This window comes from Pinus tabuliformis, chromosome 3_2, assembly GCF_031772625.1.
Source record: "Pinus tabuliformis cultivar Carrire ecotype Pingquan chromosome 3_2, CPIR1, whole genome shotgun sequence".
NCBI lineage: Eukaryota > Viridiplantae > Streptophyta > Pinopsida > Pinales > Pinaceae > Pinus > Pinus tabuliformis.
The window spans coordinates 649,636,734-649,656,477 of record NC_142302.1 but is presented as its reverse complement, the minus strand read 5'-3'; the positions used below and the strand labels follow the sequence as shown (position 1 = coordinate 649,656,477).

General features: G+C 39.0%; 1 protein-coding gene across 1 annotated transcript in view; it reads left to right on the top strand.

Moving 5' to 3' along the window:
• Positions 1-19,744, top strand: part of LOC149182313 (proteasome subunit beta type-6-like) — a 207,397-nt gene that overhangs the window by 143,664 nt on the left and 43,989 nt on the right. The window contains exon 7 of the mRNA XM_089418494.1: positions 5,221-5,294. Within this exon, the coding sequence (XP_089274620.1) occupies positions 5,221-5,294 (74 nt within the window). The remainder of the gene's footprint in view (positions 1-5,220; positions 5,295-19,744) is intronic.

Here is a 19,744-nt window from a genome sequence, read left to right as displayed (position 1 = left end):
CACAACTTCCTATGCCCCAACTGTTGAAGAACTGAGCCTCTAGGCTCTGCGCAATCCTGACAAGGCTAATTTGCTCCCTTGGCCAACTGTGTCAACCCTTTTGGTCTTTGCGTGGCTCTTCGCGAACTTGTTCTACCTTCCTTAGCCTCTGCATTGGCCTCTTTCTGGGTCGAATTGATGACGCAGGCCCTCTACATCAACGCTTCGCTGCTTTTCTCTGCTAGGAACAACTTTTGTCACTTGGGACAACTGTTTCTGCTACAAATTCTCTGATTCAACTGTCGCCTTCAACTCTCCTATGGTCTGCAACGCTCTAATACCATGTTCAAATTTCTAAGTATTACCAGTTAGAAATTTTATCTGTATTCTCTGGTTTATTTCACCTGCTTGTTTAATTACTAACAAGTTATCTAACCATACAACCATTGAAATAAATACAATATAGTCTCAACCATCTACAGATCAACAACTGAAAGAAATAGACAAACACACAAGTGACATTGTTATTTTTGGATAATCGTCCTCGGAAAAACCCAACTTGGGAAAACCGTTGCAATAGTTCTGAGGGTTTTTATTATTAAGTAGCTTTTCTGAGTACACTGGGTGCCAACTAGCTCACCCGACAGAGAAAAACAAATCTCGCAGTAATACCTCTCTTCGGAAGCAGATATTCGGAAAGTCTGCCCCACGAGACCCTCTCCAACACAATCTGAAGCATTGCATCAGCGCTCCTAGCCTCTGTGTCAGCCTGAAACCCTCTGCGTCAGCCCTCTGAGGCTCTGCGCAGCCTCTCCGGCCCTCTGCGTCACTCCTGCAGCCTCTACTTGGATGACGCAGGCCCTTCTAGCCTCTGCGTAGTCCCTGCTAGCCGCTGCGTGGTTCCCTCTGGCTCTGTGTCTGCCTCTCTGCTTCTGCTTTGGGCTTCCGACTCTATCTTTGCCTCTTTGCCCCTCGCTGCAACTCTGATCACTAATTCGATTTCTCTTAGCAAACCTCGCTCTAGAAAATCGAATGACTAATCACTATGGTATATTCTCCAACTGACCCTCAAGCCTCCTCTTATACTTTTCTTGTTGGTCCTTCAACGACTAAGAATACATCTCTAATCAACGACTAATATTAGATTTGGCTTGATCCATGTCCTTTAGAACCTTCTAAACCAGGATTATATTAATACCCATTAATATTTTATTTTTCCTAAGTTTAGACTTAGGAACTCCATTAAAAATATTAATTATTTTAATATCTCCTTAACCCGGTAGAATCTGCCCAAACCATTTCTGGGTCTTGGAGATCTCATGCACTTTAGCCTCTCTACCAATTTTCTTGGCTAGAGTACATCTAATGCTACCCCAAATCAACAATGTGTCGTCCTGCACCCGACGTGTATCATCACCTCCACCATTGCATCACTATGCTCTCCGATGAGGGGATCTCCCCTCCAAATCCTCCCTGAGGGACGCAAGAAGTGAATCTCCCTCGGTACTAGTAACAATTCCATCACTGCTTTGCTCCTCCATGTCCTCCATGCCCCACACAAATGTGAAGAATCCCTAGCTCCATACAAGGTACTGTCAGGTGGCCTATCGGTGCCACCTCCTCTGACAAACTCCCGCCAAAGTATGATGATCATTGTGTGATCCCATGCACACTTGCCATACCAAGACAACCCAAGGAGTCTACCCACAAACTGGTTGGCCTCTGGTACTGGCCACAACTCCCCTAGCGAATGTGTGTGCTTAGCCGCTAGGCTAAATACACCACCACGGTCACAGTCAACCGGCATATCTGGGGAATGATAGGTAGTCCCACCTGGATCCCAATGCTAGTTTGGGCTTCCGATATACCCAATGCATGAAAGCTCCTGCTGAGCTTCATGTCGGTCCACTACCATCTCCATAGCCCACTGCACCGGGTACCAACTCGGAATCTCTTGCCATCCAACCCCAAGAGAGGGATTGAATGTACGAACTCTCATACGTAGGACAAGCCTTCCATCCGACAAATGTTGCACCCTGCATCGCTCATGTCGCCTCATCTCATCGGCTTGGTCAACACATAAAATATGTCGAAGTGGCTTTGCCTCTCTCCCTCCAAGGTGCAGAGGCAAACTATTGATGCTACAAGCCCCATCTATGTATGTATGAAGAGGGTTGCTCTGATGCTCTAAAGTGCACTCTAGTGTTACCATTAGGGAATCCAACTATTCCCCAACGTGAGTTAGTTTGGCTGTTGACTCGGCACAAACCACTCTCATGCCCTCCAGCTCCTCGTTTTGTTGTAGAATGGCCTTTCGTACTGTGGTGACCTTCTCTCTCAATGCTAGAAGGTTGGTTTGGAACTGATGAAACTACCATGGGTATCTACCACCTGGAGACTCAGTCACAACTCTAGATACCTCAACAACTATCAGTTTCTCATCCATGGGTGGCTCCTCCTCAACAGATGGCTCTATGTCTGTAGGCTCTATCCTCAACACTATGGTGTCAACTGGGGTTATCAAAGAGGTCTCGAATAATGGTGACTCCTGCGCGCCGCACCGGGTCGATCGATGTGCACCTCACCATCCTGTGGGCTCTCAGCATCATGCTCAACCTCCTCCTCAGGCTCTTGATATCTAAAGCCAGGTCTCCACCAGCAAAAGCACCCCCTGGTCTCACCCTCTAACTGTCGCTGTCCTGTCTGCTTTTTCTCAGGAGATCTGGTGCCCAAATTTTGTCGGCTTTCCCCACTTGGTGTAGACGGTTGTACTCCCACGACTTGTGCACCTATAGTGTCTCTGCTGTAAGGACAAGGATGGATCTGGTATGACACCTTCCTCAACTGAGCCAACCTCTCATCATTCCAGCCGATTCCACCCCAGAATTCCTACATACTGGATCTCCCTTGAGCCATGGGTGGTGTAAGGTGTAACTCGTCACTGTGCATACATGCCCAAATCTCCCATGATCTTACTGGTTACCACAATTGGGCCAAGATCATGCTTTGATACCATTGTAATGTTCCAAACTTAAACAAATAGTGATATACAAAGCAAAAATGATTTACAACACAAAATTTTTAAACAATCAACAAATGCTCATAAAAAGTCTGGAATTAAGAACCAACTAGGCCATTTTATTAATCAATGAAGCAAGTACAATAGTTTGGAGGAATCCACCTAGACTTGCCTCAAGGGCAAGCTTTGATAGAACCGAGGTGTCAAACAGTAATCTCAATGTTGGAAACAACTGCTCCTCTAATGCTCTGCGCTATCTCCTAGTAACTACAACTGCTGGCTGGAAAAGCGCTGCAAGAAACCCCGCCTCCGGTGATTAGAAATTGATGAAACTTCAGCCACAAACTCCTTGGCCAAAACCCACAAAAACCTATAAATGGTTTGGCCTGATTTGGACTTTGGAAAATCGACCCCCAAAGGCACTGTGCAATCCTCAACAATTCTGCACTGTCTGCTGCATAGATACGGCTGAAAACCCCACCTTCGGTGCTCAGAAAGTTCTGAAACTTTATATTTATGATCCTTGTGAGAACCCAAAAAAACCCAGAAATGGTTTGGCCGGATTCTGAACTCGCAAATTCGACCTCTTCTATGGCCCACGCCCTCCAAACAACTCCAGAAATAAGCCATGCAAGGAATGACCACAAAGTCCTCCAAGCTCTAAAATGGAAGCAAACACCAATCCAAATATCTCCTCTAGCCTCCACGACAAAACTTAGCCTCAAGGACTGATACTCTACCCACCAAATGAGCTCCCACACACTGCCTCTACGCTGGCCCAGGTAGTGCGAAAGTCACACTGCCAAGCCAAAAGCTCAATCAGTTCTGAAACTCTCCCAGATGCTGACAATCCTCCCTAGCCTCCTCTCCATAAAATCTCACATCAAATCTCCACTGCTAAGCACGACCAATGAACTCGACCTCCTCTCCACTGTGTCCCCCAGTAATACACACAACCTGGAAGAGAATGCTACTACTGGGAATTACAATGTGATCCTCCTCCTGAAGAAATGAAGAAAACCTTCCTATGGTGGCACTCGAAGTCCCCCGAAGAAAGGATGAGCTCTTCACCTGAAGAACTCGTGCTAAACATTGAGTGACTCGGCTAAGCAACTCGAGCAACCAAAGAGAAATAGATATACTTCAATAAGATGAATGAAATGAGGAGAGCTACCTTCCTTATATAGATTTCGTTGGGCACTTTTCCCTCCAATTTTACCTCCATCGTGGGCCCTCACTTAACCACCTCCATGCAAACCGAACTAGGGAGTGTGTATTTCCCTAGTGTGGGTGGTCCCCATTTGTAATTTAACCACAACAAAATAACTTTCCTAAGTCGAATCTCCTAATAAAAATCGAATAGGCTCCACTATCTCCAAAATTGGCCCCAAAATGCAATAATTAGTCTTGTTTCAAATTAATTTAGGAAGGGACATGACTATTCTAGGTTATATTTCTTCGCATTTCTGGTATTCTGGAATTCTCGCAGGTAAAGAGCATAACAAGTGTTGACAGAAGTTATAATTCTACCAAATTACCTATGCTGGGTTTTAATTTGTTGAATGAGTGCCCCCACATTTAAGAATTGAAATAGAAATTGTACTAATGTTCATGAATGACTAGAATAACAATCAATGAGACTGAAAGACAAGTCAGCATGTAAGTTGCACTCAATTATAGAGTGGTAGATACTTTTCCCATAAATAATGAACTTTAAAAAAAATTAAAAACAACTAAGAAAATTGAAGAGAGATAAAAAGCTATCTAAAGTATGCCACTCCAGCTGGACCTATGGCTGAGGTTTACTTTGAAGGTGAAGACAATAAATAATGTCCTAACCAATATAAATGTTATAGGAAAAGAATTAATTGAGCTAGAGGACAATATTAATGATTCTGATTTGTTGCACAAGTTTGTAAAAAATTTTAATCCACTTTGAATATGTCCTTGTCTGGGGAATAAATGGAAATGCATCCATTTTAATCTATCCTCATGCTTAGGATTGTTAAAGGAAAGTTCAAATTAGAAATGGCAAGCAAAAATTATTCTAGTTTTTTGGTGTGAATTTGAGCTGGTGGCTGACACTTAAAAGCAAAATTATTTAGAAGCTTCTGCTGCTGTGGTCACAACTATGCAATCATTTATCTTACACATGTTGAGGCCAATATTGATCTTTTATTTTAAGTTGCTAAAACTGCTTTGTTTTCATTTCATCTTTATAGGATCTGGTTCAAGCTACCTATACGGTTTTCTTGATCAGGCATGGAAAGAAGGAATGAGTAAGGAAGAGGCTGAGGTATATGATAACTTTGGCATTTATTTCAACTTGTTAATTTTAATAGTTATTCTTAAGTGTTTGAATGTGATGGATTTCAATGACAACCAATAAAATAAAGTCTGCCAGTTGCTATTACAACTATAAGTATCGTATGCCAGTCTTGATGAATACATCGTTTATATTGCTTGTTTGAAACACCATTGTGCTTTTATTTGTAGAAGTGCTTATCCTAAAAAAATTCATATAAAAAATATATATTTCCAGAATCCAAACTGCCTTATAAATTATTATGGTTACAATCCATTTAACTTTATATGATATTGCATATAATTTTTAATAATATGCTGCTTGAGCTCTGTGTTATATATTTTCATTATTTTTCTTATCTTTGAAGTGTGCAAACATTTTGAAGATATGATGGAGTTTGTTTTTTTTATGTTTAGTGTTGAAGTCTTGTTTGTACTATAATCTTTCATCCATGTTGTTTTGGCATTGGTAGTTGAGCAACTTTTATCAGTTCTTTCATTATGATGTAGAACAATTAAATTTGCTACACACATTACTGTTCATTCAGTCATGGCAGGGTTTTTTTTATTTCAAATGCATGCCTACTCTATTCACAAGTGTGGGGTTTTCTAATTCCAATGCTTGCTTGAAAGTATTATTTTCTTTTTTCAGCACGTGTAAAGTTTATTACAATGCCCGTGAGATTTCAGCATTAAGTGGTTGAACATCTGTGAAAGATTGCATGATTATGGTTATGACATTGACAGAGTAAAAGGAAAGAACACCTTTGTACATTGCTTGAACAAGCAGGAGTGGAAGAAATTATGTTAAATGTTGAATTTAGACAGAAGCTTCCACATCACATCTGTTGAAGTTTCTAAATCTATTTAGTTAGAAACCCTCCATGCTCTTTATCTGATTTATTCCTACCTACTTGTTATGTTACTTAACAAGTTATTTACAATGTAAATACTGATATTAAATACTAGTGCATGCTCAACATATTACAGATCAACAACTAAAGGAAACATAAACAATCACACCATATGACACCATTATTTTTGGACTAATGTCCCCGAAAAAACCCAATGTGGGAAAACTGGTGCAGCTATCTGAGGGTTCTCTTATTAAGCAATATCATAGTACAATCTGGGTGCCGAAATTGGCCTACCCAACAGAGAATTCCCTTGGCAGTAATGCCTCTCAGTTTGAGACAAATCTTCTAGCTGAAACCCTGGATAATCCTTCCGGCAGCTCCTCAGCACCAATCTGCCCTAGAAACCCAGCTTCAGCGTTTTCTGGACTACGTCAACCCCTCTCTGCCCAACGCTAGCCCTGCGTCACCCCGGATGGGTCTGCGTCAGCCTTCTGGTCCTCTGCGTCAGCAACGCTGGCCTCTCTGAGGCTCTGCACAGCTCCTGGCTACCTCTGCCTGGCCCTGCGTGAGCCCTGACTGGCTCTGCGTCACTCTCCCCGGCTACTGCGCTGTTCTCCCAACACTATCTTTGCCTCTCTGTCTCTCTGTACTCAATGCCCCTCAGCTACAACTCTTGATCACTAATTCTATCTCTCTTAGCAAACTCCGCTCTAGATAATAGAATGACTGATCACTCTGGTGTCCTCTCCAAGTGACCCTTAAGCCTCCTCTTATACTTTTCCTGTTGACATATCAACGACCGAGATTAAGTCCCTGATCAACGGCTAAGATTAGATTTGGCTTGATCCATGTCTTTTGGAGTATTCTAACACAGTTTCATATTAGTACACATTAATATTTTAATTTCCCTAAGTTTAGACTTAGGGACTCCATTAAAAATATTAATTATTTTAATATCTCCTGAATTGTTTAGAATCTTTCCAAACCATTTCTGGGTATTGGAGATCTCATGTGCCCCAACCTCTCCACCAAATTTCGTGGCTAGAGCACATCCGATGCTACCCCAAATCAACACTATCCCCAGCATTGGCACCATGTGTTGAATGGAAAAATCTATCTATAGTTACAAGTGTAGAGTGATGACAATGTGCTAGAGTCAATCAAGAAAAATACGAGTGCACATAAATGAGTGGAAGAGATTATGCTAAATGTTGAATATAGACATAAGCTTACACATCACTATCTCCAGCAATGGTGCAATGTGTTGAATGGAAATCTATCCATAGTTACAAGTGTAGAGTAGTGAGAATGTGCCAGATTCAATCAAGAAAAATATAAGTACACATAAATAAATAAGAGAAAAGAACAACTTACAATTTCAAGCATATGGGAATGTCAGTATGGTGTCTATAATTTCTTCAACTCAAATGTTCTATGAACATATATTTACAGATGATCTACAGCGATGAAGGTATGAAGTATAGACACTATTGGGGCCCCCACCTGTGATGATAATTCAGTTTGAAATAGATGGTTTCTTATAGACATTGAGGTCCTACGTACACTTAGTTGGGGCATTGATTGTTCACCCAATAAATTAGCACTTCCTAATGATGTCATCATAATGGTGGCCTTGAGACTTAACTCATGACCCCTTAAAGTGATTATATCATTACATTTCCATCAATTACATTTATGATTTATAGTTGCTAAAAACAATGTATTCAACAACTCTACTATGTAAAGCTCTCATTCTTTGGTGAGCTGCACACTCAGTTCTCTTTCCAGTAAGCAGTTTTGGAAGTTTTCTTCCAAATAAGTCATGTTTGTATGTTTTAAACCTTTATAGTAAAGAAATGCACACACATATTCTTTATAAACAGAAAAGTAAATAATGACAACCACACATATTACTCAGAGATTTACCTTTGAAACCCTTAAACAGGAAAAGCAACAAAATGTTTAGAGTCACACCTTTATCTTTTTATCATTATGTAACTTCATTATTTAGAATACAATATATAGGATATTGCGGCATCCAAAGCCATAATTTGTTGACTTGGATTAGGTTACAACTTTAATTCCTTAAACAGAATTAGAAAACCATGTGCAAAAAAACTGCAAAAAGTGAAAATTGTGCTCTGGAAACTATAAAAAATGGGCACAAAAAACTGCCCCTTTTTTTCAGGGGCTCCACGCCAAACCCCCATGCTTCACCCAACACATGCAAATTGCACATGGGGCTAGTTGTGCAAATAGTATAACACATACCCAGCATTCTCCCACTTGTTTTCTTTGCATACGGGGGGTGACAAGATTACATAATCAACAATGAAGGGCAGCAATACCTATTGTTTTTCTACACCATAAACACTTTTTAATGCTCACAAAATTTGTTAATGAATCTGCAACATTCTTCAAAGTGTCCACCTTCACCAACAATGTTTTCTTGTCTTCAACCATGTTTTTTATAACGTGATACTGAACATGAATTTGTTTTGCCTTAGAATGATAAGTGGGTTTTTTTGCCAAGAAGATTGTACTCTGATTACCACAATCTAACCTTATAGCTTGTTGTACAAACCCAATACTTAAACATAATCTCTGGAACCATACAATTTCCTTACATGAGTGGCTACCATGTATTCAACTTCTACAGTTGAGAGTGCAACTACAGATTGTTTCTTGCTCATCCAACTAATTTATTCTCCAAATAGGTTAAACATATAACCTTTTGTAGATCTTTTATGATCTAGATCTCTAGCCTAGTCTACGTTAACAAAGACATGTATGTCCGACACTTTGTCCACTCCAAGTCTTTCTTGTTAGCAAATTCCATAATCTGTAGTGCCACCTCAAATATTTGAAAACACTCTTTATAACTGTCCAATGCACTTTCCTTGGTTTTCACATATACCTGCTCATTTCCCCATTGCATGTGCAATGTCTAGTCTAGTATATACCATTGCATATACCAAACTGCCAACAACCTTAGCTTAGTGATCCAGGAGGATCTTGTTAGTCTAGTGTCTCTAGAGAGCTCAGGTCATCTTCAACTTCTTTAGCATTGCCAGTGTTCTTCAGTTCTTCAGGGTGTTGGTTACTTCTTCATGGTCGATATGGCCCAGGTTGTTATCATGGTTTTGTTGATTATTGTCATAATGTGACAATATCATTGTAATGGGATTTTTTATTAAGATGAATTAACAAGGTTAAAATCCTAAGCTAAGGACTAAAAACCTAAGCTTATAAACCTATACTACATAAGATAAAGTCCTAAATCCTATCACTAAACCTAAGTGTGGACCTAGCACATAAACCTATGTCAAAACCTAATGCAAAACCTACAAAACCCACTATTCAGACTATATAATAAATCAATACAAAACATACATAGTTAACCGCAACGCTTATAACCGCGCGGGGACTGTGACATGTGAGCAGTCAATCGCACAGTCTTATGACCATAGTCCTAACCGCAATGCTCCTAACTGCACGGGGACCGTGACATTTGAGCAGGGAAGCCGCAACAGTTCGGAGTTGACCGCGAAGGATAAGCCGTCAGGTTAAGAGCCGCAGCCATCAGGGGGATGTGTTGTCACATGCGATTGCGGTGGAACCGTCGGTAACTGACCGCCAGATGTCCACCTGTGGTTAGACCCTGACTGATCACATATCCACAGTCAGGCCTTTCGCGCTGTTAGTTGACCGCCAACGGGTTCGGAGTTATCCAAAGTTCATTTTGGGTTTTTTATTGTTGTTTTTGTTCTAAAGTAATGCAAGCACCATGTAACCCAATCCTAAGGTGTCCTCTTGTAACAATGCGGAGACATTCAACCTTTAATGCAACCCATACATGCCTAAGTTTGGCATCAGGAGTTCAAATGAACCTAAGGAGTTATAAATTCAACCTTTTGTTCATAATGAAGGAGAGTGATTTTTAGGCTTGTATGCAGATGCTGAGCCAGAGATGTAGTTGTTGTTTTCAGTGTATCTTGGTTGTTTGGAGGTGGAACTGGGACTGACACAGGCATTGGAAAGCTAGGAGAGAGAGCTTTCCGTTGACAGAGACCAGAAGTGCTTGTGTGCACATTCAGTCTGGTGTTTTTGTTGTGTAAAAGACCTCTTTCGATCAATCCTAATAAAGCGAACACCCATCTTGAAAGTAGACCCAGAGACGTAGTCCATCAGGGACAAACTCCGTAATCAATGTTTGCTGTCTTCTATCTTTGTTTTCGCTGCAACTTCATGTTTAATTATGCTTCTTTAGTTCTTGATTAAGTCTTAAATCAATTGTTTTCCTTCAGTCTTTCACATTTAGCACTTCAAGTTAACGATCAATTTATTGTTGGCAAATAATCAATTCTACTTCAATTTAGTTTATGATCAATATTAGATCATATAATTTGGTATCAGAGTAGGTTGCGTTTTGTAGAATTTTTGCCAGTGAATGTTAACTAGGTCTAAGTCGCGACATGGAGAAGGAACACTTGAGGAGTTTGATCCAGAGATTGGAAAGCGAAAAGTCACTCATAAATCGACAATGACAGGATCTGATGCAGGTGAAACTCCTGAAGAGAAGATGAGTGAGGAACAGTTTTAGAAAGTGTTTTTGAGCATGCAACAGATGTTGGGAGAACTCTACGAAGATAAGAAGGCGAGAGATGTAGCTTCTTCTTCAAAGACATCGAAGAAGGATAGGGGAAAAGGCAAGGCTGATAAAACTCCTCCTCCTCCATGATCTCCATCATCATCATCTTCTTCTTCTGCTTCTTCCAGTTTAGATTCTAAAATAGCGAAGAAACCTAAGAAATCACCTCTTTTGAAACTTGATGTAAAATTTGAGCTACCTATTTATGATGGCGAAATGAATCCTAAAAAGTTAGATAATTGGATTAAGCAGTTAGAAGTGTATTGCCATATTCAGAACATTTCTGATGATAAAACGAAAATTCAGTTAGCTACACTTAGAATGGAGGGAGCAACTTTAATCTGGTGGGAAAGTAAAACTCAAATAGATGTAAAGCGAAAAGGTAAAGTCATCTCTTCATGGTCTGAGTTTTATAAAGCTCTCCGAAAACAATTCTATCCTTTGGGATACATGCAACAAGCTGTTATTGATTGACAGCATTTGAGGCAAGGTAAGGGGCAGAATGTTCAGGAGTTCATGAAGAAAGCTTTGGCGCTTGGTATTCCATTGGATACACGTGAAACTTTATTAAAGTACATTGGCAGTTTACATTCAATTTTACAACATACATTATTGATGTTTAATCTTGATGACTTTGATGAAGTGTGTGTTCAAGCCATACATATTGAATCAGGTGGTAGACCGTTGAAGTTTTCACAGAAACCATCCACACAGTTGGAAATCAAGGATTCCAAAGACAGCATAGGAAAGAGCAATTTGAATGGAAAGAGATCAGCGATAGCTCAGAAGGAAAGTGAAAGACCTACTTGTACTCATTGCCAAAGGATCAGACATGATGAATCCAAATGTTGGAAACTTCACCCAGAACTTAGACCAAAGAAGTTCCAGAAGAAGAAAGGTGAAAATAAGGCTAACGCAGCAATCCAACAAGATTTGGGTTCCGACTCAAGTGATGAAGGTAAAATAACCGCAATGGTTTCAACAGGTAAAACCTCTGACACTAGTTCAAGTTCTAGTACTTTTGCACCTTCTTCAAACCTAAATCATCTAAATGAGTATAAAATGGTTGAATTATTTCATATAAGGATAAATTCTAAGCACAAGAAAATCGATACATTATTTGACAGTGGATCACAAGCAAATTTAATATCTGAAGATTTAGTTAAGAAATTGGGTTTGGAGACAAAAAATCATCCTAGACCATACCCATTAGGTTGGTTAAATAAAGAAACTCAGATTATTGTCACAAAGTAGTGTCGGTTAAAATTTGCCATCACAACTAGTTACAGTGATAAAGTGGCTTTAGATGTGATTCCAGAAGACATATGTGGGGTAGTGCTAGGAAGTCCTTATCTCTATGATTGTGATGCAGTATTTCCTAGGAAAGAGCATAAATATCACCTTAAGAAAGATGGGATTAAATATATTGTCAGGGCAAATAAACTCAAACCACACTTGGATTTAGTTTTAGTTAATCAGATGAAGCAATTAATAAGTTCAAGTAAGACATATGTACTCATGGTTGTAAAAGAAAATTCAAGGATTGACAAGATGCTTTTTCAGGTTGTGAGTCTCAATTTAAAGATAGTTTGGTTAAAATGGTAGAATCTTTTCCAAGTCTATTTAAAGAACCAAAACATCTTCCTCGTAAGCGAGAAATACAACATGAGATACAATTGATGTCTGATGCCCCTCTTCCTAATATCGAAATATATCGCATGTCAATTATAGAGAACGAACAAATAAAGAAACAAATCCAGGAATTGATTGAAAAAGGTTTTATTCGACCAAGTTCATCTCCATGTGGCTCACCCATAATTTTGGTTCCTAAGAAAGATAGGACATGGAGAATGTGTGTCGACTTTAGGGCCTTAAACAAAATCACAATAAAAAATAGGTATCCTCTTCCCAGGATAGATGATTTATTTGATCAACTGCAAATGCTGTTTATTTCACTAAGTTAGATTTAAGAAGTGGGTATCATCAAATTTTCATTGCAGAAAATGACATTTGGAAAACTGCATTCAAAACTAGGCAGTGACTATTTGAATGGTTAGTAATGCCTTTTGGTTTGTGTAATGCGGCAACAACTTCATGCGGGTTATGAATGATGTATTTTGCCCATACATTGATAAATTTGTCATAATCTACTTAGATGATATTTTGATTTTCAGTTCCAGTATGGAAGAGCATGTTAGGCATGTTAAACAGGTTTTTGAAGTGTTGCACAGGGAAAAATTGTACCTTAAACTTTCCAAATGTGAGTTTGGGAAAACTTCACTGAATTATCTTGGTTACATAGTTGGAGGTGGAAGTTTGAAAATAGATCCAGCTAAAATCGATGTGATTGTTAAGTGGCCAAGACCACAGAATGTGACTGAAGTTAGAAGTTTCATAGGTGCAATTCAGTATTGGAGGAAATTTATTGCTCAGTTTTCTTTGATTGCATCACTGTTACATGCTTTAACAGGTTCTAAAGTTCCCTTTCAGTGGGGAGGAAAACAACAAAAAGCTTTTGATACACTTAAGCAGAAAATTGTCACAACACCAATCTTAGCTTTATCAGATCTTCAACAACGATTCGAAACTGAAACAGATTCTAGTGGTTATGCAATGGGTGTAATCCATCTTCAAAAAGGGAAACCAATTTGTTTTCATTCTGAAACTTTTTCTAAGGCAGTAATGAATTATCCGACATATGATAAAGAACTGTTTGCTTTAGTTGAAAGTGTTAAGAAATGGAAACATTATTTAATGGGTAAGGAAACAATGATTCACACAGATCATCAACCACTTCAGTACCTTCAGTCTCAAACTAAGTTGCAACAATCTCGTCATTACAGATGGATGGGATTTCTTCAACAATTTCACTTAGTAATTAAGTACAAGAAAGGTGTCACAAACAAAGTAGCTGATATGTTGTCTAGACCATCTTTGAATGCTTTAATAGTGCTGCAGAATAGTTCTTTAAAACATGAAAGTTATATAGAGCAATATAGTATAGATGCTGATTTTAAAGATATTTATGAATTACTAACTCATGGTGCTCAGGTGGAAGAATTCAATTATCATATTCATGACAGGATGTCATATCATCTGGGTAAGTTGTGCATACCACAGATAGAAAGAGCGCATGCTATTAGGGAAACACATTCTTCTCGCATTTCAGGACATATTGGAGTAAGCAAAACAATGGCACAAATTCAAAGGTATTGTTACTGGCCTCGTATGTATGAAATAGTTGTTAAGTACATTAAAGGATGTGTGATGTGTTTGACCAGCGAGCCAAGAAATCGAAAGATCGGTTTGTACATGCCATTTCCAGTTCCTTTGCGACCATGGGACACCATTTCCATGGATTTTGTTGGAGGACTTCCTATGTCCAGGAGAGGGCATGATTACATGTATGTTGTGGTTGATAGATTCAACAAGATGTGCATTCTTGTTCCATGCAAAAAGCGACTTTTGAACAGACTGCAAAGATGTTGTTCGAACAGGTATGGGTTCATTTTGGGTTACCTACTTCCATTATTTCTGATCGAGACACTCGTTATGTAGGAGAGTTTTGGTCCACTTTGTGGGGACTCGTGGACACCAAGTTGAAGAAGCACACAACTTTTCATCCACAGACCGACGGAGAGACAAAAGTGGTGAACAGGACAGTCATACATATTCTCTGAGGTTACTGTAGTAAACATCCTAAGTTGTGGGATGAATCTTTACCTTATGTGCAACATGCTTACAATTGAGCCTTACATTCTTCGACTAATCGATTGCCATTTGAAACATGTTTTGGGTATCTACCAAAGTCACTGATGGATTTCATGTTCGGTGAAGAGGATAAAGTGGGTGAACATGATGATGCAAACAAAGCAGTTAAGTTCATTCAACGGATACAACAGATACATGAAGTAGTACAGGATCAGTTAGAGAAGAGTCAGGCCAAGTACAAAATGCACCATGACAAGCATTGAGTCGATCATCATTTTCAGGTCGGCGATCAGGTATGGTTGTACATCAGTAAAGACAAGTTGAAAGGTGAAGGTAAGAAACTGAAACCCATCAGGTATGGTCCTTTCAAGATTGTTGAGAAGGTTGGAAATAATGCATTTCGATTAGATTTACCTCCTTACATGCATATTTACTTAGTTGTAAATGTAGAAAATTTGAAGTTGTATGAACCTCCAATGATCATGGATCCCGAGGAAGATACACAGATTCCGACTATTGATGATTTGGCACCTGAGTATATGAATGAGTTGCAGGAAGATACCATCTTGGACAGGAAGGTTCGATCTTCAAGGTGTGGAGATGTTGAATATCTTCGAGTGGGACTCAAGGGCATGAATCCGAGCAAGGCAAGGTGGATGGAGATTGGAAGAGTGAGGGAATTGTACCCTCACCTGATATCTGCTTAAATCAAACTTTTGTGGTCCAAAAGCTTTCAAGTGGAGAGGATTGATCCAAGAGGATCTTGTCAGTCCAATGTATCCAAAGAGTTCAGGTCATCTTCAGCTTCTTCAACATTGCCAGTGTTCTTCAGTTCTTCAGGGTGTTGGTTACTTCTTCATGGTGGATATGGCCTAGGTTGTCGTCATGGTTTTGTTGATTATTGTTGTAATGTGACAATATCATTGTAATGGGTTTTTTTTATTAAGATGAAGTAACAAGGTTAAAATCCTAAGCTAAGGACTAAAAACCTAAGCTTATAAACCTATACTACATAAGCCAAAGTCCTAAATCCTATCACTAAACCTAAGTGTGGACCTAGCACATAAACCTATGTCAAAACCTAATGCAAAACCTACAAAACCCACTATTCGGACTATATAACATACACAGTTATTCGCAACGCTTCTAACTGCGCAGGGACCATGACATGTGAGCAGTCAACCGCACAGTCTTATGACCACAGTCCTAACTGTGCGGGGACCGTGACATGTGAGCAGGGAAGCCGCAACAATTCAGAGTTGACCGCGAAGGATAAGCCGCTAGGTTAAGAGCCGCAACCGTCAGGGGGATGTGTTGTCACATGCAACCGCAACGGAATAGTCGACAACTGACCGCCAGATGTACGCATGTGGTTAGGCCCCGACTAATCACATATCCACAGTCAAGCCTTCTACGCTATCAGTTGACCGCTAGCGGGTTCAGAGTTATCCAAAGTTCATTTTGGGTTTTTATTGTTGTTTTTGTTCTAAAATAATGCAACCACCATGTAACCCTATCCTAAGGTGTCCTCTTGTAACAAGACCGAGACATTCAACCTTTAATGCAGCCTATACATGCCTAAGTTTGGCATCATGAGTTCGAAAGAACCTAAGGAGTTATACATTCAACCTTTTGTTCATGAAGAAGGAGAGTGATTTTGAGACTTGTATGCAGATGCTGAGCGAGAGAGGCAATTGTTGTTTTCAGTGTATCTTGGCCATCCAGAGGCGGAATTGGGAACCGAGAAATGCGTTGGAAAGCTAGGAGAGAGAGCTTTCTGTTGACAGAGACTAGAAGTGCTTATGTGCACATTCAGTATGGTGTTTTTGCTGTGTAAAAGACCTCTTTCGAACAATCCTAATAAAGTAGATGCCCATCTTGAAAGCAGACCCAGAGACGTAGTCCATCAAGGGCGAACTCCGTAATCAATGTTTGCTGTCTTCTATCTCTGTTTTTGCTGCAACTTCATGTTTAATTATGCTTCTTAAGTTCTTGATTAAGTCTTAAATCAATTGTTTTCCTTTAGTCTTTCACATTCAACACTTAAAGTTAACGATCAATTTATTGTTGGCAAATAATCAATTCTACTTTAGTTTAGTTTATGATCAATATCAGATCACTTAGGGAACATGGGACATGTCCTTATTTTCTTCTTGTGGCTTGAGACATTGATTTATAGATAACTTCACACCTACAAGCATAGGGACCTTGACTAGTTTACACTCCTACGTATTAAACCTCCACAACATTGTCTCAACATATTGTTGGAAATGTAACTAGTAACTGTCTTCATAATGTAATTCAAATGTACTATTGATGTATTTATTATATCCATTGTTACTATTTATAGTCAAAGCATGTTCTTTATGCTTATAGGGTTTATTGAGTCAAAAGAAAATCTATTATGAGTCAAAGAAATATAATTGAGTCAAAGTCCCATTTGGACTTATTGTAAAAAAAAGAAAATTATTTTTATCTTGAGCCAAAAAGTAAAAATGGCACCACAAAGACCAAGTCGGTCCTCCTTGACTAGTTGGCCTAAGAGGCATGTATTTGACCTCGTGGAAAGCTCTCTCTCTCTCTCTCTCTCTCTCTCTATATATATATATATATATAGATATATATATATATATATATATATATATATATATATGAGGAGGCAATCAATTCAGCCATCCATCAGATCGATTTTTGTGCAAGATAAAGAAGAAAACTAGCTGATGTCAAAGAAGAGAGAGGACAGTCAAAGGAGAGAGAAGACAAGCTGATTCTTGCCCTAGTTTTGTTCTCACGTGTGAATGATTTTGAAGTATTGCAAGCTTGAAATTTCATGGGTCGAGATTTCAGGAGTTGACCATATTTCATAGGTTTGACCAGCGTTGACTTTTGTTGACTTTGAGGCTTGTTTTCGACCTCCTGGAAAGCTATATATATATATATATAGCGAGAGAGAGAGAGAGAGAGAGTCAATTCAACCACTTGAGGAGTCAATCAATTCAGCGATCCATTAGATCAATTTTTGTGCAAGATAAAGAAGAAAACTAGCTGATGTCAAGGAAGAGAGAGGACAGTCAAAGGAGAGAGAAGACGAGTTGATTCTTGCCCTAGTTTTGTTCACACATGCAAATTTTTTTGAAGTGTTGCAAGCTTGAAATTTTAGGGGCCGAGATTTCAGGAGTTGACCATATTTCATAGGTTTGACCAGCTTTGACTTTTTTTTAATTTGACTCGATTGGAGGAGACTTAGAGGAGGGTTGACATGGGTCCTTGTGGCAGTCTTGGTCTAGGTCTTGGGTCTTGGATATCTCACTTTGATCTGATTCTATAAGAATATGATTTTTTGGGATTCCCCCCTTGTGTTTTTCCCTGGCTTGGAGCCCAATTTCTTGTGTCCTTTGTCTTTGTGATCTTCATGTTTTGTACTTTTGGTAATTGCTTGATGAAGAAGAGAACATAAAATCTAATAGAAGCCAACAAACATTCCCAAGCAATTATCAAGTTAAGAAAAACTGACCCTAATTTTCTAGCATCTTGGTTTCTCAACATGGTACCAGAGCTAAGGTGAAAGGAAGGCATTTTGAAGATCACATCTTGTTGGAAGCTTGAAGAGTTTATTGCAACAGTTATCTCTCCGTCTATCAAAGCAAAGGAAGAATACTTGAAGTTCATCATCGTTATAACAACCATCACTCAAGGACATCTTTGAAAGCCAAATCAATATTCTTGACAGTTTCTCCTCCTTTACAAGTACTCCTCTATACTTTATGTTTGCAGTGTAAAGTTTATATCCAAGTTTGAGACTGTATCTAAGAGGTTTGTGAGAATAATTACTAGGCCGAACATTGAGAATCCTAGGCCAAGAAGAGTAGAGCGAGAGCTCTGTTGTGAAAAATCAAAAGCAAAATTATGTGACATGTGTAAGTTTTTCCCTGTGCATATGATCAAAAATTGTGATTGCAAGTGATCCAAACTTTGTGAAATATTACTTGTACAAAAAGATCCAAACCTTTGACCAAATCTAAGATTCACTGTGACAAATATCTAAATTTGTGAGGCTACTATGGTGAGGAGATCCAAATTTATGAAACTACTCTGACAAAGGCATCCGAACCACTGTGACAACGCTACAAGATATGAAAAAGACATCGAATTTCTATATATCTTTGAGGTATACAAAGCATAAAAAGGACGAAAGGACAAATCTGAAGTATTGTCGTTTAAGCAAAAAGGAGAAAATTGTTTGAGGCATAATAGTTCATTGTACAAACAATTTGATTAAGGCATGTCAAGACAATGCAAAGGTTTTTAGAGGAACAAGCACCCATGGTGACAACATCTACTATACATGACACCCCAACCTTATTTGACACTATGGCATACAAAGTTCTCTGTGGCAACATATCTATGTGGCAATCCAAGCATGACTGTGCCCTCCTTTTGGAACAGGGATCAAGCGTACTCGTGATATCTGTATAGTCCAAAGGCTAACCTAAGCTTCCTCATTGTAGAGTATGACCAAGTCATAATGATGATCCTTGTCTAACCAAATATATTTCTGAAGATGACAAAAGGATTAAAGCAAGTTTGTTTGGGAAAATGTGAATCTCTGAGGTGTTGATCAATACAAAAGGTTTTGTGGCACTTCTATGAGGTATTTGAAGCGTACTATAGCAAAAAATTTGAAGATTCAAAATATCAATGATGACACCAAGAAAACAACGATACAAGGTCTATACTATATAAGGCAGCTCAACTCATTTGGGAGACCATCCATCTTTGACATCCAAAAAGACCATCATCTTTGTAATCAATGCAAATCTATGGCACTATGATTATATACCTGAGGGATAAAGGATAAAATTTATTTGAAGGACAAAAGTATGTTGTGATCTGATTTTAAAGGAACTATGAAAGAAACTAAAACCATATGGATCATCTCTAAAGCATGTAAATGTTGAAAAATCTAAGGGGGCAGCATATGAGGTGATTTCTCTTGCTTTCGTAACTGCTTGTGATGTATTTTTACTTAACTTGATTAGCTTCTTGTTTCACTTGATTATTATTAGTATTCTCTTCATCAAGCAGCTACCAAACCATAAAGAACAATAAGACAAAGGACACAAGATATATAGGCGATCAGCCAAGGCCAAAACCTCTCTAATTGAGAGGAAAAGCCACAAGAATTCTTCTTTTTTTAAAATAGAAATTCAATTGACGAATTCC